This window comes from Lontra canadensis, unplaced genomic scaffold, assembly GCF_010015895.1.
Source record: "Lontra canadensis isolate GAN:19392208 unplaced genomic scaffold, GSC_riverotter_1.0 scaffold17, whole genome shotgun sequence".
Taxonomy (NCBI): Eukaryota; Metazoa; Chordata; class Mammalia; order Carnivora; family Mustelidae; genus Lontra; species Lontra canadensis.
The window spans coordinates 12485685-12512961 of NW_022631011.1; the positions used below are offsets into that span (position 1 = coordinate 12485685).

Consider the following 27277-nt stretch of genomic DNA (forward strand, 5'->3'; position numbering starts at 1 on the left):
GCACCCAAAATGAAGGCTCCTTAGAGTATGGTCATCCAAAGTTCTTTATAAAGTAAGGTAGATTTATGGTGTAGAGACTACAATATTTTATGTGGGTTGTTAAAAGGCTGTAGTGATTTTTATGGCTTCATTCTGTATTATCATCCCAATACCCCTATTCCCCATTTTTTAAAAAGGACTTTATTTTTTAGAGCAGTTTTAAGATCACAACAGAATTGAGAAGCAGATGCAGAGATTTCCACATACCCCCTGACCCTGTGCAAGTACAGCCTCCCTCATTATCAACATCACTTACCAGAGTGGTACATTTGCTCTAACTGATGAACTTATATTGACAAACTATAAATACCCAAAGTCTGTGGTTTATATTGGGAGTCATGATGCTGTACATTCTATGGATGACATGTATCTACCATTATAGCATCATACAGAGTATTCTCAGGGCCCTAGAAATCCTCTGTGCTGCCCCTCTGCACCCCCCCACTCCCCACAACCCCTGATCTTTGAACTGTTCATGCTTCTGCTTTTTCCAAAATGTTTTAGAGCTCAAATAATATAATATGTAGTCTTTTCAGATTGACTTCTTTCACCTAGTGACAGGTATTTGGTGCCTCTTCCTGTCTCCATTAGCTCATATCTTATTAGTATTTAAATGATATTCCATTACTGGAGGTACCACAGTTTATGCATCCATTCACTTACTGGAACACATCTTGATTGCTTTTGTTTTAGCAATTCTGCATAAAGCTACTATAAATATCTCTGTGCAGTTTATCTGTGTAGACATAAGTTTTTAACTCCTTGGGTAAATATCAAGAAGCATGACTGTGAGTTCATATGATAAGATAATGTTTAGTTTTGTAAGAAAAAGTCAAACTGTCTTCCACAGCGGTTGTACCAGTTTGCATTCCCTTCATCAGTGAATGAGTTCCTGCTGCTCCAAATCCTCATCCGGAATTTGATGTTGATGTTGATGTTCCAGGTTTTGTCCGTTCTAATAGGTGTATAGTAGTATCTCCTGGTTTTAATTTGCATTTCCCTGATGACGGATGATATGGAGCTTCTTTTGATATGTCTGTGTGTGATCTGTTTGTCTCCTTTGCTGAGTTATCTCTTAAGGTTTGGGGCTCCTATTTTAATCAGGTTGTTTGCTTTCTTATGTTTAGTTTTCAGTGTTCTTTGTGTATTTTGGCTAACAATCCTTTATCAGATGTGCCTTTTGTAAATATTTTCTCCCAGTCTGTTACTTGGCTTCATTCCCCCATTTTTTAAGACCAAATAGTTTTGTAGAAAATGCGACACTGCTAGCAGTCTTAAATGCTATTTCTATAGAGAACATTTCTTTGTTGCTGTGAGAGAAGATGTAGAGGTCAAGTGTTGATTCCTATCTCAGTCTAGCTTGAAAGAAAATGCAAATTAACATGAGAAGTAGAGAGCAATGATAGTGTTTAATTCTGTGTCAAATGCCATAGTATATTAAAAGTTCACAGTTTAGAGAACGTTAAAGTAGAGTGAGATAGAAGAGGGGATCTTGGTGGAAATTGAATTTACTAGGATTGGCCTTGAAAGCTAGTTGTATCTTCAACATTGAGAGAGACAGGAAATGGCCCTCCAGCTGAGAAAATTTCAGTTTGTATAATAGAAGGAAAAAATGATTATGTTTTAGATTTAGATTCTGAATATTCTCAGGTCTGTAAAACTGGGTCTTCTTTACCTAGAGGGACTAGAGGTATAAATCCGACATCATTCTAAATGGTTCTGTTTAAAGCGGACGGTGGGTTGTATATTTCTCGTGGCATGCAGAAAGAATATATTATCCCAGCATATTTGCATTCAGTTAAGTGCACTGTAACATTTTTTAAATGTTGCACATTGGCATTAAAAATATATACATATACATAGTCTATTTTTCAAACCTTTGGAATATTCGCCTTCTATTTTATTAGGTAAATATACCTTGTTAATAATTTGAAATATTATAATATTACAATCCTATATTATAAAATGTGTTTTTTAAATTTTAACTTTATTTTTTATGTCAGGGACCTATTCTAGTTTTATTATTTTTCCTCTGATTATGAAGTCATAATATATTAGCATGATCCTTATACCATATCACACATATGTTATTCCACGCAGGCATTTTTGAATGCTGCTGATTTAAAATTTCCCGTTGTGAGGTTCTTCCAAAAGCATTTTACATTTCAGATTTGAAAGTGCTGTTGATGTCTAGAGATACTCTCCATTTCACTGAAGTAATCTATGTATCTACGTTTCTGTATGTGAAACTTGGGTTGTTAATCTGGCCTTACCATGATGGATTTCCATACCACCTCAGATGCAATTGCAAAGGACTAAAACTCAGATTTAAGCAAAGCAGAAGATGAAGAGGGATGGGGTGTAGAAGATGTACAGTATCACAGAGTTGATGGGTTAATTTCAGGCATAGTTGAATCTGGAATCTCAGATGATGTTAATAGGAGTCTATTCTGCTTAACCTTGCTGGATTCAACTTGATTTCAGCTACCCACAGCTGGGGTAGAGAAGTTTGCTGCCCTGGGCTGGTCACTCTCACCTGGGGGATCAGAGGCTATTTCTGAAAAGAAAAGGTGATATATAGACAAAGGAATAGGAGATACTACAGCAGGACCCATGGTTGGTCTTGAACACAATTATCGAAGTTTTTGAGATCTGTGTTGCTTGACATTCATCTTTTAAAGCATTAGGAAGCATTAAGCTTCACATGATTCAGAGGAAACCTGGTTCTTTTTCTCTAGACCAAAATTCGATTCCATCTTAAGACTCACGGACAATTTAAAAACTGATTTTCAAGACTTTGTCTTATAATTAGCACCCCTAGTATCAATATTTTGTGTAGTCCTTGTTGGGCAAATCAGTTAAACCTATCCCCCCTCAGTTTCCTTACCTGTTTAAGAAAAAACCGATATGGTTAGACTAACTAAGCTCTGAGTCATTTCTGTTTCGAAGAATATGTGATTCAATGATTCTCTCGCAAAGGTGCTTACAGGTTGGTTTTCTCTTTCTTTCTTTTTGAAAGTATGTATATTGGGTGGAAACTATCTTTGCTCTTGAAAACCTAAAGCCGATAGAACTTTCTGCAGCGACAGAAATGCTCCGTGCAGCTACCCAGCCCTTGTAATGTAACTGGCGTGACTGGGGAGAGGGATTTTCCATCCAATCTCCATTAATTTTGATTTCAATTAAAATAGCCACAACTCTGGGATTAACCTCTTTCAGCAAGATTTTTCAGAAACCATTGAAATTAAAAAAGGAATACATCTGCTCTGCGATAAGTTTAAAAGCAGCAATTCACCCCTTTCTTTTCAGTCTCCTGCGCATAGCTACTCAAGCTATGACTCCGGCAAAAATGAGAGTGTAGACCGAGGTGCCGAGGACCTGTCTCTAAACAGGGGAGATGAGGACGAAGATGACCACGACGACCACGACGATTCTGAGAAAGTGAACGAGACGGATGGCGTTGAGGCGGAGCGGCTGAAAGCCTTTAATGTGAGTCCGGCCACGCTTCCCCGCCGTGGCTTACTTTTTACCACTTCACTTTCATGTTGTTGCTTGGTGGTAAATGTGGATATTCTAGAGACATGTCTGTTTAATTTACAGAAGGATTTTAAAAGTACATGAAACACTCTTTGACAACCAGACACCAGAATTGCTGTGTTTTGTTTAGAATTTTAAAGCCAAATGTGAGCTGAAAACTGGATTTGTGTTGTGTGAGTATGCATGTTTACCTAGTGGATGAGGGGGCCTCAGCTTATTCCTCAGAAGAGTATGGCTGTCATCAGTAATTTCTCTCGCCTTCCTGGCTTAGCTAATTATGCATGACGAAAGAGTCGGTTGTTTTCAGAGATTAGCGTACTGTGCAGCCTAGCAATGTAGCAGTCGCATTTATCATTAATGGAGAATTTTATGGGGTGCCTAATTGTCACAGTCTACTGTTATTTCCTGCTTTTTTTTCCCTACATAATAGTCTATACTTTTCTGTCTGTCTGTCTGTCTGTCGGCCTCTCTCTTTTTTCTCTCTGGTTTTTTTTTTTTTTTTTTTTTTTAAATCCAGCCATTTAGAAAGCCTTTAAAGGGTGTTTGCTTAAAATTTCTGGCTTTCCATTGCAAAGTTCTCCAGTGCATAAAGCAGAAAAGAGTATTTTCCTATCGGTAATCAAGACAGGAAGCTAGGAACAGCAGAGAGCAGTCCTCCAAACCCTTCTCCTCTGTCTCCCTCTTGCCAACAGATGTTTGTCAGGCTGTTTGTAGATGAAAACTTGGACCGAATGGTCCCAATCTCTAAGCAGCCCAAAGAAAAGATCCAGGCTATCATTGACTCATGCAGGCGACAATTCCCTGAGTATCAAGAGCGTGCCAGAAAACGTATACGTACTTACCTCAAGTCCTGCAGGCGGATGAAAAGAAGTGGTTTTGAGATGGTGAGTTTTGAATTAAAACACAGCCCTAGATTCCATCCAAATCCCACATGTAAACCATGACACTATTTCTTTTTTCATCTTAGTGTCTTTTTTTTATTTTTTCCATAATGTCAGGTCCAAGGGGTTTTTGTTTGCTTGTTTGTTTTTTTCCCCTTCTCCTTTTCATCTTCCTGAAGTATTTATCCCCTTTGTTATTCAATAAGGAGTATCTGGTGAGACCAGCGCTCACAGGCACACATGATACCATGTCACAGGAAATGAAGGGGATCTGAGTTAAAAACCGATGAGAACCAGCGTCTCATTCACGTTTGTTTTCTGTCACTACTGAAGTGGATATAAGCCTAACCAAGTCTTCAATCGAAGCACAGGTTTTTGCTTTAGATGGCTTGTGAGAATGGCTTTCTCTGGAACCAAAGGAAATGGATAGAACCAACTAAATAATACTGTTTTCCTACCAGTGGTTAATAAGTAGCAAGCCTTGAAAGTAAAGATCAGGGAATGAAAATCCTCACGTGGAAAAGAAGGCTTTGTTGTCCTCTGTATTTGTGTGCTTGTGGATGGTAACATGAGCTTTTCTATTCATCTGGGCTTTACAGATGGGTGAGATTATGTTGACATTAGGTTATTTATGGGTGGAAATCAGATATCCTTGGTTTTTGAACTTTATTCTATTTCATCTTGCTCTAATTGCTATTCTTAGAAATAGTGAGTATGTTTACAATGTATTTTTTTGAATTTTTGTATTTTATGTATAGGAGCAGAAATGTATTAGAAATTATCTGAAGCCATTTTTTTTCTCCTTTCTTGGCTTCATCAAAGCCAAGACTGCTAGTGTTTGTGATCAGTGCCTGTCATGTGTTAGTTGTAAAAGGGCAGTGTTGGTCAAGCTAGGAGAGGTTTCAGAGATGTCATTTAAGAGAAGTAGGTTCTTAGATCTAAATGTAATGACAAAAGCAATACAGCCACTGTCTATTATCAGTTCTTCTTCACTGGATTCTAGAAATACTTTCAATGTTTTTTTTTTCTTTCTTTCTTTTTGAAAGAGAGAGCAAGAGAGAGAGTGTGTTAGCGAGAGGGGCAGGAGCAGAGGGAGAAGGAGAGAGAGAATTTTAAGTGGGCTCCACACCCAGTATGGAGCCCAACACAGGGCTTGATCTCATGACCCTGAGATCATGATCTGAGCCTAAATCAGGAGTCTGATGCTTAGCCGACTGAGCACCTAGGTGTCTGCCTTTGATATTCTTTAAAACAGTATGACCTTATATAGATAGGCCGTCTGCCTAGCACAAGAGTCAGTCGTCCGAGAGCCTGGTTTGCAGTTCTGAATCCACCACCTTGTAGCTGTGTGACTGGCAAGTTACTTCAATGACCTGTACTCAGATGCTTCTTCTAGAGGTGGTAACTACTTAATAACTTATGAGATTTATAAAAGTTGTCACTTATCAAACCCTGCACACCATTTCTGACACACAGTAACCACTCAATAAATCTTAACTGTGAAAATATCTTCAAATAATATTTAATCTGTCATCTGATAAAAGCTTCCCAAAGTGTTTGTTTGAAACAATCACAGAATACTCCACTTAAGTACTTGTTTACTTCTCAGAATACTAACTATATTGAAGTCAGAGTTTGTACAGCGTAAGTCATTTTAAAATCAAATGGCACTGCTGTGCCTGATTAAATGAAATGATGACAGTAGAGTTTGCTTGAAGAAAATAAAGCTATTTCTCCCATTACCTAATTATTTAAAAATTATTATTACCTACTCAATAGAAGAGAGATGACAGAGAGAAAGGGTATCTAAACAGGTATAAAAGCCTAGAGTCCTGGCACTGACCTTTGGTTCGGAACCACTTGACAGCTAATGTAAAATTGCAATCCAGCCTAAATATGCCTCATTCAGAATACAATGTACAATGTATACTTTTCTTTTTCAGTAACAATTAAGGTGATATCATATTATCAGGGCTTTTATTTTACTAGCATCAGGCATTTCTATTTTTTTTCCTAATCTTGTAATATTATTTAAAGATTCTTTGGTGAAATTTCTTATTTTCCATTAATTATTCTTTATGAGAAAAATCATTGTCATGTAAGATTCTTAATTTCTCTAAGGCATATTTGAAACTTTCACAGTTTTTTTTTTTTTTTAAGATTTTATTTATTTATTTGACAGACGGAGATCACAAGTAGGCAGAGAGGCAGACAGAGAGAGAGGGAAACAGGCTCCCTGCTGAGCAGAGAGCCCGATGTGGGGCTCCATCCCAGGACCCTGGGATCATGACCTGAGCCGAAGGCAAAGGCTTAAACCCACTGAGCCACCCACGCGCCCCCAACTCTGAGTTTTTTTTTTTTTTAATTTAAAGATTTTATTTATTTATTTGACAGAGATCATAAGTAGGCAGAGAGGCAGGCAGAGAGAGTGGAGGAAGCAGGCTCCCTGCTGAGCAGAGAGCCCGATGCGGGGCTTGATCCCAGGACCCTGAGATCATAACCTGAGCTGAAGGTAGAGGTTTAACCTACTGAGCCACCCAGGCACCCCAGGTTTTTCTTTTGATCGTATTTATTTACTTCAAAATTGGCATCTATTTTTTATACACCCTGTGCTATGCATAGAGGAGAACAGAAGTTGACTAATTCAAAGTCAAGGAGTTTTACAAACTAATCACAAAGAAATATACTGTATAGAAATACTATTTTCCTGAGTTTTTGTTTTGTATTTATTCATTTTTCACTTATTCCATAATGTACATACCATTACACGAAGTAATAAGCAAAAATATTAGAGATTTCTAACCAGCTCTTTAGGAAAATATAACATGTTCCTTCATATTATGATTCATTGAGGTGACAAGTTGTGGGAAGTGAAATACTTAAGTAATATAAGACCTATTGTAATTAAATGTTAAGTGAACAACATGAATGAAAATTTTTATCACAGGTTGAGTTCTTTTTATACATTTACTCAGGAATATTCTGTAAATAACAAATCTACCATTCAGTTGACAGTTGGAGTCTTGATTTTTTTTTGTTTTGTTTTTTTTTTAAGTGTATTACTTCATTGTCATGGGACCTGGGGAGGTTTATGTGTCATTTTGAATACTTATCCTTATCTAGAACAGATAGGAAAATGTATAACTAGGGCAGATAGTAATTACAACTAAATATTGTATTTTTTGCCCTCACTTTTTAAAATTTGATATAATATCCATAGTTTTTTTTTTAATTGAGACAACATTAAATAAATAATCTTCTATTGTGTTTTGTATGGGTAGACATGGAAAAAAGCCTTGTTTTCAGCATGTAGTTGTTTTTATGTATAAATTATTCTGCAGTACTTAACAGGTCAAACAACAAGAATTTTTTTTATATATTTGTAAAATGAAATTCTTAAGTGTAGAATTGTTTTATTTTCATTTTTATATTTATTTGACGGCATAAGCAGGGGGAGAGGGAGGCAGAAAGAGAAGCAGGCTCTCTGCTGAGCAAGGAGCTGGATGTGGGGCTCGATCCCAGGACCCCGGAATTATGACCCAAGCCAAAGGCAGATGCTTAACTGATTAAGCACCCACGTGCCCCATTATAGGTTTGCAGAAGTGTAGAATTATTTGGTAGGAGATTCCATCTTATAAAATGAAAGTGGCATTCAACAAGTTTATCTCTTCCAGTTACTTGGGGTGTCTCAGCTAGAAGACTCCTTAAGTAGAGTGAAACACAACATATTGAATTATGTTTTGTGTTGACTTTAAGAAATTCAAAAAATTTAGAGAGGTAATCCCATAGAAGAATTTTATCACAACGTATATTAGTTGAGAATGTTGGCATTCACTTTTATTAATTTCCCACTGTCATTTATAAGATCTATGCATGGTAAAAAATAATCTCCCTTAATAATTTACATGTCAACATAAATACTTACTTACAACATAAATACTGACTTCACTGAATGCATACAAATATTAGAGTAGGTATTTAAGTATTTTTATTTCACTAGAATTATCAAGACCCCACAGATCTTGATTGCCTAAGTGGCCAAAATTTCATGCCGTCACTCCAAATAGTCTCTGTAATGGGCTAAGTACAATAACGATATTACTATATTTATATAACTGTAACTATGTTATTCTGTATTATGATTCTTTTCTATACACTTTCACCAACTCACTGTTATAATCCTTTCAAATCATAAAATTCTCAGCATTGAATTTCAAAGGGCATGTTTTATGAAAAATCTCTGTAAGTTTGATCCAGATTACTGTTTAAGGTTTCATTAGATTTTTGGAACTCAGTGAATGAGTTAAGCAGCCTTTAAATTAATCCTTTAACAAATACATCTAATTGTTACTGACTCAGTTGTGCAGTTTTGACTCTCAAATTACTTAATGAGTTTTCTAAAGAACATCTGTTGATGGTTCTAGGAAAAAAAAAAATGTGTTTCTTCAAGATGTCCTGATCTTAAAGACCACATGTAACAGATAAGATCATAAAAGCAAAACTTTATGAACAAGGGGGGATTGGGCCATACTGAAGTGTAGTCTGTGTTATGTGGTGTGATTTCTCCTTTTGTGTTCTGAGCTTATATTGTTAGAGACTGTTACACCATGCTGCATATGTTTGCATGTATTTTTTTAATAAAACTCAAAGGATTATTTAGGGGAGCAATTGTAAGACACTTGCAACCCATAATTCCTACTGTATCTCAAATTGTGCCACTCTGCCACAACAGATCAGGTAGCCTAGATATTTGAATTCAGTAAATTCAGCATCTTGAAAATTACCTGTTTATTTACTTTTTAAATATCATGTGATTAACTGTGTTTGAAGAAATAGGTGCGTGACATTTTGTAATATTTTGCTAAGGATGTTGTCCATGAGGCTGCTAACTATCCAGAGTAAATTACCTTATTTCAGAAACTTTTTTTAGAATGTCCTACAAGAAAAAAAAGTGCTTCTCCTCTGGAAAGAGAACACTTTTGTTTTCTCTTTACTAGGATAATACAATTAAACTGCCTTCCTGCCAGCAAGTTCAGAGCCAAAGTTTATCTGAAGTCGTAGTTATCTTTTTTGTTTAACTGATCACAGAGCATATATTTCTTTGGTGGCTCTGATATCTATTTTAGGGGAAAAATGAGATATAAATTAAAATTAATAAGTCTAATAATGGATACACTATATTTTAATACTCTAATAAAAGTTCTTTATTAAATTATTTCTTTTCAATTACATCTTGTAGTACCTCCTCAGCTATTTTGAGATCTGGTCTTCTGAGCCTATGACTCTTACATCAGAAAAGAAGTAATGTTTAGGAAATAGCACATTTTTTAGGGAATTTCACTAATTACATCATTTGCCTGTAGATGTCTAATGCAGATGAAAGTAGAGAGCTCAAAATTCATTTTCAATTTTAAACTTCCCTAATATGAGCATTGCAAAAGCTGCAATGACCCTTGCTATTCATTCTTTAGCAAATGGATATATTATAAAAAATGTATTAAAGTGTTTCTTTAAACTTAAACTTTGATTAGAGATATACCAACCCCTTCATACAACCCCTTCATACATGATTAAAAACTCTATAATAACTTGTGCAGCCATTATTCACATTATTATTTGTATAACTGTGTAGGTTTCTGTCACTGTGACCAATTAACTTAATTGATGCTAATTAGCCAACACATTTTGTTTGAATTCCCCACCTGCTACTTGTACCAACTTTTAGTCTCTTTTATAAATATCATCTACCATCCCCCAGGATACTTTCATGCCATCTTCTGAGTTCTTTATTCATAGTATTTCTTTTTAATTACATCCTCAGACTCACCCTTAATAATTTTGCTATCTGACCTTTCGAATTCACTATTCTTTTACTTTTTCAGTTTCAAGATCTGCATCTTTATTTCATTTTGGCCATTGTTCACATGGATATACCTTAGTCTTAGTTATCAAAGAGTCTGTACGAGCAATATTAAAAACTTTGACAATCATCTAAATTTTTCAAATATCTGCCATTGTCTTTGCAGAGGAAATATCCTCATTGTATTTGCCCCTGGAGGACTCCAAAGCCTCTATTCTCCCATCATTCAGCCTCCTTCAGGATGTTGCTTCATCAACCATCCCAAAGCACATATTTCCTATTTTCCCTTTTCACTGAGAAACTTCTGACTTAAGAAAAAAAAAAAAAAGTCCCCAGACTCCAAGACGATAATTCATCTCATCTATGAGACTACACTTCTTTGCCAGGTTTCCTGAAAGATTATTTTATACTCACAGATCACCAACTCCCCAGTGGTCCCTCACACCCAGACTCTGGTTCTCACAACCCTATTGAATTGGTTCTTTAAAAGATCGCATAATTGTCTTTGTACCAAACCCAAACATTGCATCCTCAATGAAGTCACCCCCATTTTCTTGAGGATCTTGTTGGTCTCTCTCCTTATTTACCTTTTCTTGCTTTTGAGCTATTTGCTAAGATCTGGGGCTTGGCCATCTATACCATCTTCCCCTATATGCAGCTCTGGAGGGTCTGTTCTATGTAAGCAGCACTCAACATAGAATCCCAGTCTTCTGCAACGCTTTTGTATTTCATTCCAAATGTCAGCCAGATGCTGGACAAATGTATTGTTCTATCCACAATGCAATCTTTGTATTCTCCATCATTCATTCTCTCCTCTGGTCTTTCACCTCATCTACCAAATCACCAGTAAATTCCTCTCATCTAGCCTCTTTCTGGTAATAGCGCCACTAATTGTCATTTACGGCAGTGCTCATCAACCTGGAATGAGACTGGACTGTTCCTTCCACTTATGGCTTACATCCTACCATTCATTGAATTCCATTTATTCTTTCTTTGCTGTGATTCCCGCATCGGTCCAATAATTTTGACTTTTTTTGGCTACCATTTTAGTTCAAGCCATTCTTACCTTATACCTATACTCTTAGAGAATGCTAACTCACCTATCTATTTTCATCTTACTCTCCCTCCCTACTCTCTATTCCTAGGCAAGGACAGAACTAGGATTTGTGCATGAAAGTTATAGAAGTTGTGCTTTAATTAAAAGAAAAGTAATACAAAATTATGAACAAAAAATTAAGTAGAAGGCTGAATATTTATTTCTAATTAGAAAAGATATCACACACAAAAAATTTTCAAAAACAGAAGACATGAAGATTCAAACCCTTTTCCTCTGACATCTCTTGAGACAATTTTCGGACACATTTACGTATAAATACTTCCTGATTTTTGGCTTTCCCTCCATACCCAGAATCCTTACAATACCCAGAAACTCCAGGAGTACCATCCAGTTGAGGGACGCTGGTGTCTAAACTTCATTGGCTATGTAAGAAATCTGCCTTTGCTCCTGGAGTAGTCTTCCTTGATTCTGGCTTTGATAATGTCAAACCTTTGCCATCTCAGAACAAATTCTAAATTTCTTAAAATAATCGAGTGTGGCCTTTTGAAACTTAAGAGACCGAGGTTGGATTCCTGGCTTAGTTCAATTCCTGTACAATTTAGTGTGATGTTTCTGAATCTCCAGTTTTCTAAAGAAGTGGGCTGTTGGGGTATTACATGGAATAATGCACATGAAATAGTTAGCATATGACCTGGCCTCTTTCTACTCTTTCTTCTAATATGCTCAATTATTTCATTTATCACCTTAAGCTGTCACATGGGATTTCTGATACTTTTCACAGTGTGTGCTCCTGTGGTAACTGGTTGTTCCTGACTCAGGCATCACAGGTATTAACTAAATATATTAAGGTTGAAGAGTAACTAGATTGTGAAGAATATAGTCAACATAGTTGTCAGAGTTACTATCACTTGATCTTTTAGTTTTAGCAAAATGTTGACCTAAGTTTCATGGAGTGCTCCTCCCACCCACCCTCCTTCCCTCTACAAATACACAAATACTGAGTAGAACACAACAACTATTTAAATACCTAGCCAAGATCAAAAGAAAAAAAATGAAATTTCCAGGCTATGAATTTGATAAGTTGATGATTGTAAACCCATAACCAGAGTTTATAATAACCCCTTAATGTGATAGGATAACAGTGTAGCAAGGTAGAAAAACTGAGTGTAGGTCAAAACAGGTCAGGGTTGCAGTCTGAATGCCCACTTAAATTCGGGATGTGGATTTTGTAACTGGAGAGGAACATGAACTGCAAACAGTATAAATAGCTGGGACTCAGGAAGAGCTACTGCCCTATGAAAGGAGAATTAGAAATATTACAACTTTGAGCAATAAAATGGCAAGCATTATAAATAATAAAATTAAAACCTTCCTACATGAGTTACATAGCGGGTAAGGTTCAGCCAAAGAGAAAATCAATAATCTGGAACATCGAACTACAGAAATTACTTCTGGAAAGAAAAAGAGAAATGGGGAAAAAAAAAGAAGTGAACATGGAAAATAGAATGATAAAGATAGACCTAAAAGGCATTCCAGAAGAGAAAGTAGAATAAGGACAACATTCAAACAGATGAGAGGGGAGTTTTTTAGAATTGAGTAGAACATTGAATCCTAAGAACAGAGAACTAGACCAGCGATGAACAATGTAAATAAAAATAAATCTTTATCTGTGTACATTATAGTGAAACCACAGCAGACCCAAGAAATTCTTAAAAGTCACTATGAAGAAACAAGAGATTATCTTAAAACGGAAAAACTGAATGAGCACTTCCCTTGTCCTCAAAATAGATGCCAGAAGACTATCTACAGGGACTAAGGAAAAATAGTCTTGCTTTTTAAGATTTTTCAGAAAACTACTTTTAATTCACAAATCAATCCCCAGCTAACCTCTGCTTCCAGAGTAACAAAGAACGACCTTAGAGACAATGACCAAGGTTACCATTCACGGGCTGTCTGTGGAAGAGCTGAAGTGTCCTCCAAGCAGAGGGAACCTGAGCCCTGAAAGAAACAACAGAAAATTTGCAGGATTGCTGAGAAAATCTGACGAAAAACGCCTTGATTTCATAGTCCGTGGATCTTGGTTCTTAGACCTGCTTTGCCAGTCATGACTCATAGAGTTTGTATCCCTAAGCTTCAGTTTCCTCCTGGGGAAAACAGGAAACAAATAGTATTTATTTCATACATGAAAACCAATGTCCCTTGAAATAACAAATGTAAAAAGTCCTACGTATTCTAGTACCTAGTATCTGAGGAACAGGATAAAATGCAAACTAATTTGAAATTGGGATCCATGGCTCCCTTTACTGGAAAACCCTCATTGTCTCAATCTCTTGAACTAGTTGGAGGACTAAATCAAATATATCTTTATTTTATCCTCACTTCTCACTACAAGCAACCTTAAATCTCTCTCTCTTCTGTGTGCAAATTGTACTTTGTGGTACATCTTTTGTAGTTTTATCTTGTCTTCTATTGCTGTCATTTATATATGGGCCTTAGCTTCCTTACAGGAGTTCTTTTCCTTGAGTACTACGCTGCTTACCTTGTTCATGTCCGTATCACGTAGAGTGTTTTACACAGAGCACAGTTAATTGCTCATGAAAGCTGCTCAATACACATTCAATTCAACTGAACTGACATTGTTGAATGAAAGACGAATGAATGAATGGACATTTACTAATGTGTTACTTTGTGGTAGAAATTAGCTGGGAGATAAGCTAATCTTTATCGTGTGCTGTGTTTTTCATATTATTCAGCATTTGGTGTTTCAATTTTAAAAGTGACTACTAACTAAAAATCTAATCGGGGGGAAAAAATCTCCCTAAAGAAAAAAGTTACATTGCATTTAATTTTAATTCTTGTTCACTCTTTAAGTACTATTTTGTAAAATATTTTCATCTATTTGGCAGTTTGTGTGAATAGGTAGTGATGTTAACTAAATGGGAAGAATTTGTATATGGTGTTGTGTTTCACAAATAAGCTACTTGGGCAAAGAGCCCATGATTGACAATAATCTTAAGCCTATCTAGTCAGTTATTTTCAGAATCAAAAGATGTTTCCTAGTGGAGATTTAAATAAGTAGCCATTTTGTTAAAAATGACATGTCATTTCAGTAGATAATTCAGTTTTTCTTGTCTTGATCAAAGGTATTTTCAGATAGGATTAACCAAACTGGAATTCAAAGTATTAAATATAAGACATTAAAGCCTCATGTATTTGTGATAGATCATTATTAAAGGCCAATAATGCTCTAAAATTAAGGCCAAAGTGCTACCATCAACTCAAAATTATTAAAGCAAGGATAAAGGTTAATTAGCAATTCTGTTGAAAACATATCTTCAGTCTCCTTTTAAATAGGTCCAGAGAATTTTCTCAAGAAACTGGAAAGTCCAGAGATTCACACATATCTGGATCCATGGGGTCAGATGTCAAGGTTTCTTTGCTTTCCTATTTCTTAACTATGCTTCTCTTGTGTGTTAGCTTACTTCTCAGACATATCCTTGTCATCTGCTATGAAATGCTGCCATCAGCAGCTCTAAGCTTCTCTTCTTAAAACATAGAGTCCAAAAACTATCTTCCAGCTCCAGATCCCCCTTCCCATGAATGGACTTTGCTCCTCTTTGGATCATATGTCTATCCTTAGATCAGCCACTGAGAACAAAGGGATGAACTCTCATGATCGTCCATGCCTAAGTCATGGCGAGGGTCAGGTAACTGAGAATCTTTGCTCATTATTTCTACCAAAACCATATAGGATGGGGGAAGAACAATTGAGCTATGATATTAGTCCACATCCACAAGCCTTATCTGAAACCTTGGATCCTATGTGGTCTAGAATTCAGAACTTCTCAAATTTGGGGCACATGATAGAGTATATATTCTAGTTATTGCATAACACTCATGATAGGGTCTGGAAAAGCATCTCACAAACAAATATATTAGTATTTCTGCCATAAAAGTTATGAATATTCACAGAAAGTAGGAAAAAGAAAGATTGTATGTATACTCATGGTCAATATTTTTCTGCCAAATTTCCCCAAATTTGTTGGAAAAAAAAAAAAACTTTTAATTTATACAACATAAACATTACAGAATTGTAATAAAAGGTTGTGAGTCTATAATTAACATACTTTTTGCGTGTGTATTACACCCTACATGCTAAGCATGTATTAACTTGTAAACTATGATAGCAGAGACAGTATTGACACTGTTCATATATTTGAACTTGGCACATTCCCTAATATATAGAATGTGCTCATTAAATACTTTTGTTGAATAGATAAATGAAGATACTAGTGACCTTATGTACATTACCTCATCATGGAATTGCAACAATTATCCCATGAGATGGAGATTATATTGCCTATTTAGAACTTACTGAATAAACCTTAGTTTTGCTATTTGTAAAAATAGAAATAATGACATCTGGCAGGATGAGTGAGACTCAGAGAGAGTAAATAGAAAAAGTGGACAGACCAATTGCAAGTAACTGATTTCATGATAATATCCAAGTCAGTCACTTCATTGCTAAACTACTGCTTTATTACACCAATGTATACAAATAAAGTTACTTGGTTAGTAGAAGGGATCCCTTAGGAGCTACAATTTTCTACACAGCCTGTAACAATTATCCCTTAGGTATAGATATACCATTTGGGGGAGATAAAATATGCATTTCATCTAAGCTGCAGAATTTTTAAATTATGTATTTCATGAAGTAACAGGATTAGGAAGAATAATCTTAGTGTAGGGCCCTATCTAAATGGACTATTGAATCATTTGCTTTAGTTATTTTGAAAGAGCTCATTCTATTCTGTATACAATCTTGGGTGGGTACCAGTTGCTCCCAATCTGACCTCATTTAATACTTGATCTGGTAATCCTGACACCCTGGGGTCTAGTGAGCCTTGCCACTAATAAGTACTATTAACCCATGAATAGAGTCTTACAGTCATGGTCTCTTTTTACTTTTTTAAAATTGGAAAAAAAAAAAAACAAAAACTGGAGCACCCTAAATGTATGGCAGAAGTTCAGAGGACTTTAACATTGTACAGTTTATATTTTTATTACTGAAAAATGAGTCGTTTGTTGGTGTGGGGGTAAGTTCTACATGTATATATATGGAAACTTTATCTTGTGCTAACAGCAATCACATCTTACGTCCCCAATTAAAATGTGACTTTTCAACTCCAGAAGTTGCCTGCGACAATTTAGCCATCTGTTTAATGAAACAACCACCACTGATTTGGTCATAGATAATTATTACAATAAAAGCAGTGCTGGGGAAAGATCAACTCATCCCAGTTGAGGATGACAGTTAATTACGAAGAGATAATGAGTGAAGGTGGTTCACATTGTCTCATCTCCAGGGTAAGAAGTAGGTAACAAATCTCACTCTAAATATCGATCATGTGGAGTGTTTTGATTATACACATCTTTGAGTCATTATTTTTAAGTCTTATAAGATATATACCAAGTAGTGTATTTACTGGGCTGTGTTCAACCAGAAGGAGAAGTGTCGTTTTTCATAAATTATCTATTGAATTCCATGCATTTGAGATTTTTGGGGTGAAAATATTCTTAGATTATTATATGGAGGCTTTTGTATTCTCTGGCCACCCTTAATTGATGTGAGAGGGAATTTTCAGCACTTGTCTCTGGTGGAATCCATGATGAGAGCCCGTAACACACTCTGCTAATTACCTGCCAGGAAGACCCTAGTGTGGTAATATTAGAATAAGCTCTATGCTATGAAATGTGATGAAGGAAAGGAGAGTTCTGGCAAAGATGGTTCTCAAAACTCACACTAAACAATAGCTTTAAATTCCTCTATGATAACATGACTTTGATAAGGAGCAAAATTGATTAATTTCCTTCTCACTATCTTGGCTTAAGTACTCCTGAACTGTAAAATAGATAAAAGCCAAATTATGGAGGAACAATAAACAAAGGGCTCTCATTTTTAGTACCTTAGAGCCAGGCAAAAGCATAATGGAACCCTCTGTGTAGTGAAGGAGTGTTGGCACTCATTATTGGCTCCTTAATATTAGAACCAAGGGGATTTTTAACAGATTGCCTCACAGGAAAGCAAGAACTCTGCCTGGCTCCTCATTCTCATTTTGGGCATGAGACTCAGCTTTTCTTACGTTTCTTATACAGTCATTTCTTGGCACTCCTGGTTTCTCCAACATGATATTCTTGTGAATTTATATTGCATGCATTTAGAACATGTGACAGAACTGAGCTGAGATACATTTATTTGTGTGCTATTAATGAAGAAAGGTTTTTAAGTGTCAATAGGAAAATATATTAGGAGAATCTCAGTCCCTTTAAGAGGAGAATTTTTGTGAGATCCTAATATATTCTTTGCCTAAAGGCAAAATAGAGTTAGCTGTAAATGGATTCCTCTGTAGGGCGTGTAGTATTTAAGGTCTCTAGTTTTGTTTAAGCTTACCGAGACTTTAGTTGCAAACTGAGAATAATTCTTTACTGGAATTATTCCCAATTTATCTTCAGACTTAGATATAAATCCAGGTGTTTCCACATACATAGCTGTGTGATCTCAGGCAACTTGTATAATCTCTCAGAACTTAAATTTATTTTTCATCTAAAATATGAAATTATAGGTACTTTTCTCAAGGGTTGTTTGGAAATTAGATGATGAATCTAAGCTGCTTGTTTTAATAACCTGGCCATCCCAACATTCAATATGTGCTAGGTATTATTAATATTTATCTAAAAATTAAATTAGGATGGTACTGGTTTTCTACTTAGAGGTACATATTTCATTATGTACTTAAGATTTAGTAAATTCTTTGAAAAATACGTGTCTGTTTCTTCAACTGTAATATAGATTTATTCATTCTGCCTTTCTTTCCAATGAGCATGTATTCATTGTAATACATACATGGAAAGGGTTAGCGTTGGTCTGCTTATTGTTTAGTTGAGTGCCACAAGCTGTGTATGTAAGGATTTTTTTTCCTATAGTATTTTATATTAATGACAAATTATGTAAAAGCACTAAATATGAAACAGAATTTAGAGAGTAGAAGGGTTGAGAATTGGAAGACATAAACCCTGGGTTCTATGTCTAGTCAGTTTGTCCTTTGGTAAATCACTTACCTTCTCTGGGTTTCAGTTTCTTTAAACTTTAGTGGAGAAACTTATATTGAATGATTTGTGTGGCTGTTTATAGTTACCAAGTTATAATTCTACCATAAATTCAGAACAACTCTATTTTCAGAATTATACTATTTAACTACTGGCAATGGTCTGTCACATATCTTTGCTTCTACTTATTTTTTCCATTTAATAGGAAAGGGGACGTGATTGCTTTATCTTGAAGTTGATTTTTTTTTCCAAAATATTGAAATATTAGGTTATCCAGTGACCTTAAAAGTGATCTAGCCCCACTCAGCCAGTATATTATTCTAGTTTCTTAGAAGACCAATTTCCTATATCTGGAAAAGGCACAACTCTCCCCGTCATTTTCTTTGAAAAGGAAGTCATATAAGTTATCATGCCTCACAACTTTTACTGTTCTAGTGAAAGTTGTTTCCCATTTTGTTTTTTAAAAAATTTTAGAAAATTTGAAAGAAAATGCTAATTTTAATTACAAGGATATTTTACCTTTTGTTCTCCGGTTCAACATACTGTTATGACACATTTAAGAAGGTGTGTGTTTATTACTTTAGTTAAATCAGCTTAATAAATTTCCATAGCTTTATATATTCCTAATTTTGAATGAAGATATCTGATGGAGAAAAATAAAGATAATGAAGAGCAGAAATACGTCTTTCTGACTTTCATGTGACAATCAGTAACTGGATCAAGAAAAGAGAGGTTTCTGATGTTTTATTTAGATTTTGTTAATTCAGTCCCTAGAACCAGATGAAAGGTCTAATAACATAGTTTATAATAATGTGAATTATCACTTCTATTTGAATAATGTTAGCTACAATCAAATAATTTTTCTTTTTTCATAATAGAAAGTTCTTACTCTTATTCTTTCTATAACACCTTTGTCTCCAAACATAATTCACTTGAGAAAAACAACACTGTCTGCCTAATTCCCATGTGGTTTATTATCATTATGAGCCTAGCTATGGCCAAAGCTTTACCTTTTAATGAGACGCTGATTTCGTGGCTTAATATATTTTTGGTTCTGAGCAAGAATATCTTATCCATACTCAGGGAAGTACAGAAGGAAATGAAGAAGCCATATGAATTTTGAAACTGTATTTACATCTTTATAGCAATTTATTTTTTTTAAATTTTTAATTATTTATCAGATTTGATCCTCCTCTCTGTTCCCAGCACACACATCTGGCTATTTCCTTGTCAAAATGCTGCTGCTGCATTTACGTGCCCCTTCAGGGGCCTCTCTCTTTTCTTTCTGTTGCAAAAATAGCATTTCCAGTATCTTAATGCTTTATTGTCAAGGTTGTCTAGACATCAGCCCAGGTGTCTCATGGGGTTAGCAGTGGAGACAGTACCCTATACTTTTCCTACCTTTTGTCTTCAGCGGTTACTTTGGAAGTGCAAGCATGAGGAGGTCAGCTGAGGCAGCTACAGAAATTGCTTCCTAGTTCAAGCAAGGTCAGAGCCTGGTCTCTTTATATACTATACAAATTCCACCGAGGAGTGTCTGTGAAAGCTCTCTCCGAAGTTAGCTGTTTTTCAGTATTGAGATATAAACCCTATGGTTCAACTTGCTAAAGCACATTTTACAGGCTAGAGTTAGCAAAAATGAATCAAATGCCATAAAGGTGCTCCTGTTCACTTAAAAAAATTAGAAGAAGGTCTCTATTAGGTTAGAGGCTTCTAATAAATGGCATCCATACATATGTGGGGTTGAGGCTTTGAAAACTCTATAAGGTGGCATGTCACTATATAGGCTAGCTTCCCAAAGAACATTTTTTATTTTGTAATTTCATATTTTGCTATCTTATCTGGCTTAATTGTCATGTTATTTCTTATCTATCATTTGCTTATCTTCATTAAAAAACTGTTCAATATCATTAAGCATTTCATCTTTCAGTTAGATGATTTTGCATGTAATTATGGGAAAAGAAAATGGAAAACTTTTCTGATTATCACAAATGATATGGAGAGTTGCAAACAATTTGAAGTTAATTATGAGCTTAGTTGGGGGGTTAATTAATTTCTATGTGCGCTACATAGAAAATGGATTTCCACCATGTATCTATTAAGTTAATAACATTAACTCCTGTTTTATAAGTAAAACATGTAGGTACACATACAGCCCACATCAAAATATCATACTTTTATTATATTGAAATTGTTCCAGGACTGACTTTTTAGTTTGTATCTAAACTAAAGTATTTTTAGAGGATTTTAATCATACCAACTGGGTCCCAACTTTGACTGTAAATATTCACACTTCATGTTAAAATTGTTTGACATGGTCTGAGTGTCTGTCAGTTTTTCCAACTGTGTTTCAGCCTTGTCACTTGATTTTGTTTTGTTGTGCATTGTCATGTGTTACAAAAGAATTAAAGCACTTCTTTTATTTGCAAAACCCAGCCAGCATTTTGTCACTGCCTAGTCAAACTCCAGCTTAATGGCCCAGACTGTGACAGTGGAGCTGTGGGAATGAGTGATGGATCTGTGTAGCAGCTCTAGCTTTAACCTCTAACTAGCTTTCATTTCTCACCTTTGCAATTTCCATTTGCTCCTTTTATTGAAATAAGTTCAGTTGAAATAAATGGATACTCCTGCACATCCTGTGAGCTCTTCTGAGAGTAGCATTGGTCTGTTAATAATTTTTCATGTTTCCCTCTCTCTCTCTCTTTCTCTCTTTTTTTTTTTAGTCTCGACCTATTCCTTCCCACCTTACTTCAGCAGTTGCAGAGAGTATCTTGGCCTCCGCCTGTGAGAGTGAGAGCAGAAATGCTGCCAAGAGGATGCGTCTGGATAGACAACAGGTACTGAGGAGCCTTGGGGACTGGCATTTACCCATGACCGCAAACAAAGACGGTTCATGGAGCCCGATTTATGTAGAAGGGTAAAGACTCTTGAATGGATTTTGAAGTACACCAAGATACAGTTTTTGTGTCTTTATGATAGAAATTTGAACTTGAAAATGAATGTTCCTGAGATGAATAGGCATCTGTCAAATTTTCTGTGATGAAAAATGGCCAACTGTAAAGTTAACAAGTCGGAATTCTGCTTAGTATCCAATCGGCGGGCCAATTACTTATTTAAGTAAATGGTTCTAACGGATCGTTGACAATAGTTTTGTAAACTTACCTGATTGTTTATGATACGGACGTGATCGTGTTCATTCTGAATGAAAGCAAACCTCTCTTTCATCACCTCTTGCCTACTGCTAAATACCAGTGGATTGTTCTGGGAATGGTAAAAAAGCACAGATTTTAGAAGCCTAGAAATCTATAAAATGGCTTCCTCATTAATGAACTATTTACTATATACCCATTAAGTATCATCTTTCTCTGTCTCTTTTCTAAGGATGTACGCCCATGTGGTGTGGACATGTGCATTTTTTGTGTCTTACGGGCTTATGTTTCCCTTGGTTTATCTGTGCCTGTCTGTGGCCCCTTCTCAGGTCTGGAATGTCTTTCTCTGTTTTCTTTATCTCGCTGACCTTCTTAATTATCCATAATTAATTACTAAATTTTAATACATAACATTAACTGTTACACATATAAGTATGCTGTGTTCTGACTTTGAAGTTACTTTTACAAGTGATCTGGTGCTTCATATCTTTTAAAGTTTAGAATGAGAAGACTAAATTGTTAGTCTAATTTTGTTTTTCCTGTGAGCCAATGAGCTTCAAAGAAAAACAGAAAAAAAGTTTTTCTGTTCCAGGACTAAGATATGTAGAAATGTTTCAGAATGGTATTATTTAAAAGTTTTATGTGTTTATTATGAATATGGCATGTGCTAATAATTCTAGACAGTGCAAAAGATGAAGGCTTTAATTTTTTCAGATGTAGTACTCACCTCAGATAAAATGTATATTTTGAGTTTGTTAATCATTCTTGGCCAACAGTATTTATTGACATACACATGCCCTCAGTGAGACTTTTATCATTATTGTACGTCTAGAATGTATCTTGCTTGAAACAAGTCAGACCTCTCTATACAAGACCACGTAGCAGAGTGATTAAGATGGCACATTCTGGAGTTAAAGACATCTGGTTTTGAGTCTCAGCGCTACCCTTACTAGTCGTGTGCCCTTCAGAAAGCTGTTACATTCTCTGTGCCTTGGTTTCTTCATGAGCAAGCCAACACTTAACAGTTCTCATCCTATAGGGTTGTTGTGAGAATGACAGATTTATGTTAATTACTTAGCCAGGCATAGAGTCAGCATCAATAATTTCAGCCTAGAAAAGAAGATTCTAACTGATATTCTTTGTCAGTGCCTTGGCATCAGTAAAACTAGAAAGAAGCACTAATAGGAATATCTTAGATATAGGAGCTTTGAAGTCAGACTAAGTATATTTGAGAAAAGATCATAATTCTAGAAACTGGAATGGTAGAATTCTGGGGCTGAAGGGGTTCTTCTTGGTGTTGTCTTGCCCTATATTCCACCTAGTCTATACTCTAGAATGCTTTCAGTCATATAAACAGTTATTATGAAAATTAAAGGACTGATTCACATTATTTTACTACCTATGATATCACTCTACAGTATCCCCCAAAGCTGGGTATCCACCAATATTTGGTTTAATTTTTTTTTCCAAAATTTTTTTTTTTTTTACTTAAACCACTATTGGTGTAATCTATAAAATGGAAGTTAAAATTTTAAATTCATAGAATTATTTGATGATTTAATAAGACAAGGCATATGAAAACATAGTTTATTTGATTAACTTATGTATTGCCAGAGCTCTTCTATAATCACCATTTGCTTGAATCCCTAAAGTTGTAGGAAAATCCCACCTCTAGAGCTGGAGATCTACCATTTACTAACACATGTAGTCTGTTATCAGAGAGGTGTAATCATTTTGACAATCCTTAAAGTGAGATCAAATTTGCTTCCTAGAGCTTCCACCCATTGAAGAAAAACTGCTAGGAATCATGAGGAGAGTGACTTCTTATTACCCAGGGAGTAGGGACTGGAAAGGGTGGGGACCAACTACCTGTTTCCCCTTTTCTGTCCTCCTGCATAGTGGTCATTTATGGCAAGGCTCCCATCACATGAGAATGGGGGATGTCCAATATCTCCTCCAGGTAAGAATGTTCTTTCCAGGCCTTAAAAGTGAGTTCAGTGAGTTTGGGATTTATGGGAGATATGGAAAAAATGATTTAAAAAATACATTCTATGATTTATTGGAAATCTAATAGGCCCTTTGTAGACTTTTTTTTTTTTCCATGTAGTAATTTCAACAACCCCATGAGAAGCAGGTATTCTTATTCTCATGTACCTATAACGAACTTGAGGTTCAGAGAAGGGGGATTATTTGTACAGGATCACCCAGCTGCGTGAGCAAATCAGACTATAAGTTTAAATTATGTGAGGCTGACACTTGAGATCTCTATATAACCCTATAACTTTTACTGAGGGAAAACCCGTGTCCTGGAAGAAACTCTTAGAACACGTTATCATTTGTGCCTCTGCACACAATGTTTTTGACAAGGCACTTCTGTCAGAAAACAATCTGTTTTTATCACAAAGATATGTGCATTCTTTCATAACTGGCAAACCAGCCTTCCCCAGTAAGCAAGTTATCCCAAGCAGGACATTTTTGTCTCAATATCAGCTTGAAAAACTGCCTCACTTCATCTGGGAAATGAGTTATGCACTGCCAACGCTGGTTTAGTGTTTATTTAGTATTTTAAAATAAATAATATATATTACACATAGATATACACATTCACATAGACATAAAAATCTCTAAGTTATTTCTGTCTAACATGAATTCTGTCGATGTCATTTGGCAAAGGCTTCTACCACATGATTTTGTACTTCCAACCCAAATGCAGATGGGAGAGCCCTCTCCCAATTAGATCTAAATGCTCTTCACCCAAGTAGGGATAGCAAGGACTCTCTCGGGTGTTGGCAATGAGATCATTCTTTACCGCGCCCAGCGCCCATTCTTAACCCAACTCACAGTTTGTAGAATCTGCTGGTGACTCAGAGATTCTTCATCAGGCCCCTGCTGTTCTGCAGGTGCATGAAAGTTAAAGAACTGGGCAGTTAAATCTGGATTCTGTTAAGCCCCATGTCTGAGTGCTTGCTGCCCATGGTTGGCCACATGTAGAGCGATAATTATGTATGTCCTTCAGACTTTATGAAGCTTGATGAATTAATTGGATTTTATAAAGCTGTTTGAGCTTAGGAACATGAAAGGTATTATGGATGTGTTAAATACTTTATTTCAGGTGCCCACCTTGCACCACAGTCCAGACGAGCCTTGTTATTATGCAGCCCAAGCCCTAGAGCAAGCCGGGGGCAAGGACAGGAGCCTCCTGTTTGATCAGGAATCAGAATTCACAGAACTGAGGTCAACCATCCGTGCGTTATCAAACACAGCCAGTGTTTCTTTTCTTTTTAACATGAAAATCTGGAATTTTTATGTTCAGGAAATTCTTCCTCACTCTGACAATTAAAAAAAGCAGGCGGGGGCAAAGTCAGACTTCACTTCCCTATGACATAGCTTGAATCAAAAGATTATCTTTTTCTCTATCTTTATTTCATTCCTCTTTCCTTAAAAAGATTCTTCAGTGCTTTTGTTTACAATTAATCTAAATGAAGAGACAAAAGCAGAAAGTGAGAGATGAGAACCAGCTTCTTGCTGGTGATTGTTTTCCCATTAGTATGTATTTTTGCTGTTTTTTTCCAGGATGACCCGTCTTTTATTCCTGGCCTGCTGACTGATAAACTTAGGGAGTTTCTTACTGATGTGAGTTTCTTTGGTTTCTTTTCTCTCTCCCAGTTCTTTGAGTTAAATTGGTTTGTGGTGCTGGAGTGGGGAATCACATAGAGCCAAGGGGTCAACGGCTTCCCCTGTATCAGTGGGACAGATAGAGCCCTTGTGAAGGACCAGTGCAAGATGATGGTTTTTGTGGTGACTGGGACAGTTGGGAGTTCGATGGTAGGTGGTGATGTGACCTCTTTGACTCTATCGAAAAGAACACCGAGAAGGGGGAACAAGAAATGGCTTATTAGTTCCTTGTGACATAATAAAGGGTGAGAAATCAAGGGAAAAAATACTGAAAACTGGTGTATTGCAGAGTTAAAGAAAATTGTTGCTAGGAAACTAGCATGAAACCCCCAGCTAGGACCAAAAAATATTCAGGAAGCCCAGAGTTCCCAGTACTGTTTTCATTAACAGTGGGGCATGTCCTGCAACCTGCATCTCTTCCAATGTCCTGTTAGGGTACTAATGAGTGGGCATATTATTCAATGTAAATGCAGATACGAAGGTTGAGAATAGAGCCATGTAAGCATGGTGGCAGTTTTCATACAGACTTTGTAATTTGTCAAGGACATTTTTGAAAACTAGCGAAAACACTCTGGTCAAGTCACAGCTTTCAAGACAGGTGGCTTTTCTATCCTATTTCATTCAGTACAGTCCTATGTCCTTTTGATACCTCCTAAAAGCTTTAACAGCTGCACAACTGAAAGCAACATTTTTCAGTTGGATTTTATGCTGAAATTGAAAAGCTGTGCTACTAACTGACATGTGGCTTGAAACCTCTTTCTGTGCCCTTCCAGCCCACACCCCCAGGCTCCCATTCTCAATCATCCTCAACTCTGTTCCATTCCCAGAATTTTTCTTTCTTTTATGCAATATTTTAGGGAAAACCTGACATCTTTGGATCTTTCAGTCTATGTCTCAGCATGGCCCTTTCATCCAAAGGAGAAAATATGCTATATAAGAACAACAAAGTAGGAGAGAGGGTAGTTCTTGGATGACATCTTATTTCCGTTGTAACGTGTAATTTAAAACTACTTAGAATAAATTTCCCAGGCCACCTCACTATTTGGGGCCTTATTCTCCTCATTGATAATAATATTAATATTAATAACAGCATCAGAAGTGTTTGTGGATGCAGTAGTATGTAAGTTGTTTTGGAAGCCCATTTTATGTCACTATCATGGCTTTTAATGAAATGGGGAAACTGAGGATACAGCAAGGTGACTTCTCCCAAGAGTGCAGAGTTGCTCAGGAGGGAGCCCTGCTTTGGTCCAGTTCTTATGCTTTTAAAAATCATTTGTTCCATGTAAAATCACAAAAGCAGCAGCAGCTACAACTGTCTTCTGATCGATATGTGTCTGTAACGGTAGCTCACAGCATTCAGTGACATGTACTTTCCCAATTAGTAAAGTTCCAAATGATATGTAGTACAATATTGCCTTAATTTACATAGTAGCTCTATGCCTGAAATAATTCAATATATATTTAAAATCATGCGTAAAAATTTGTGTTTATATGTAAAGTAAACGTTTAGGCTCAGATAACTGTATATAAACTTTCACCTAAAAAAAAAATCCAGCAGGACTTTTTAAAATTAACACGGGAACAGAAAGAGTTCTTAGTCATTTGAAACTGCCTGGAGTATGTCAGAGCTTCCAGGAGACTGGTCTCCCACCCACTTCATGCCTATGTCACCTGCTATATATTTTCTAAATGTCGCCTGTGAGTGGTTGGTAGCACTCTCTTTAAGAAGCACTGCTAGGGACAGAGTAGGATTTGAATAGGAATGGGAATCATAAATTCTCAGACCCATTCCTTGGTCTTGAACTCATAACTGTTTCTCCCACCTGAAGAGACTGACCTTGAGCTTCGAAACCCACAAATTTCCCATAGGCTTTGCATATATCATATTAAATGAATTTTCCCTCTATCCTTTCCTTCTTCCTTTTACTTTTTTTTTTAATATTCACTAGAATCTAGAAATAAAAATTGTGTG

At 36.1% G+C, this 27277-nt stretch overlaps 1 protein-coding gene across 9 annotated transcripts in view; it reads left to right on the top strand.

Moving 5' to 3' along the window:
- NOL4 (nucleolar protein 4) overlaps window positions 1-27277 on the top strand; it is a 390701-nt gene that overhangs the window by 278019 nt on the left and 85405 nt on the right. For 7 of the 9 annotated variants that reach the window (XR_004382911.1, XM_032859653.1, XM_032859655.1 and 4 more), the window contains 3 exons: window positions 3349-3528; window positions 4269-4460; window positions 21205-21318. Coding sequence is in view for 8 of the 9 variants with exons in the window: in XM_032859653.1 (XP_032715544.1) it covers window positions 3349-3528; window positions 4269-4460; window positions 21205-21318 (486 nt within the window). In the remaining variant the exon portion in view is untranslated. The remainder of the gene's footprint in view (window positions 1-3348; window positions 3529-4268; window positions 4461-21204; window positions 21319-27277) is intronic. The other 2 variants (XM_032859654.1, XM_032859661.1) reach the window with 1 other exon arrangement.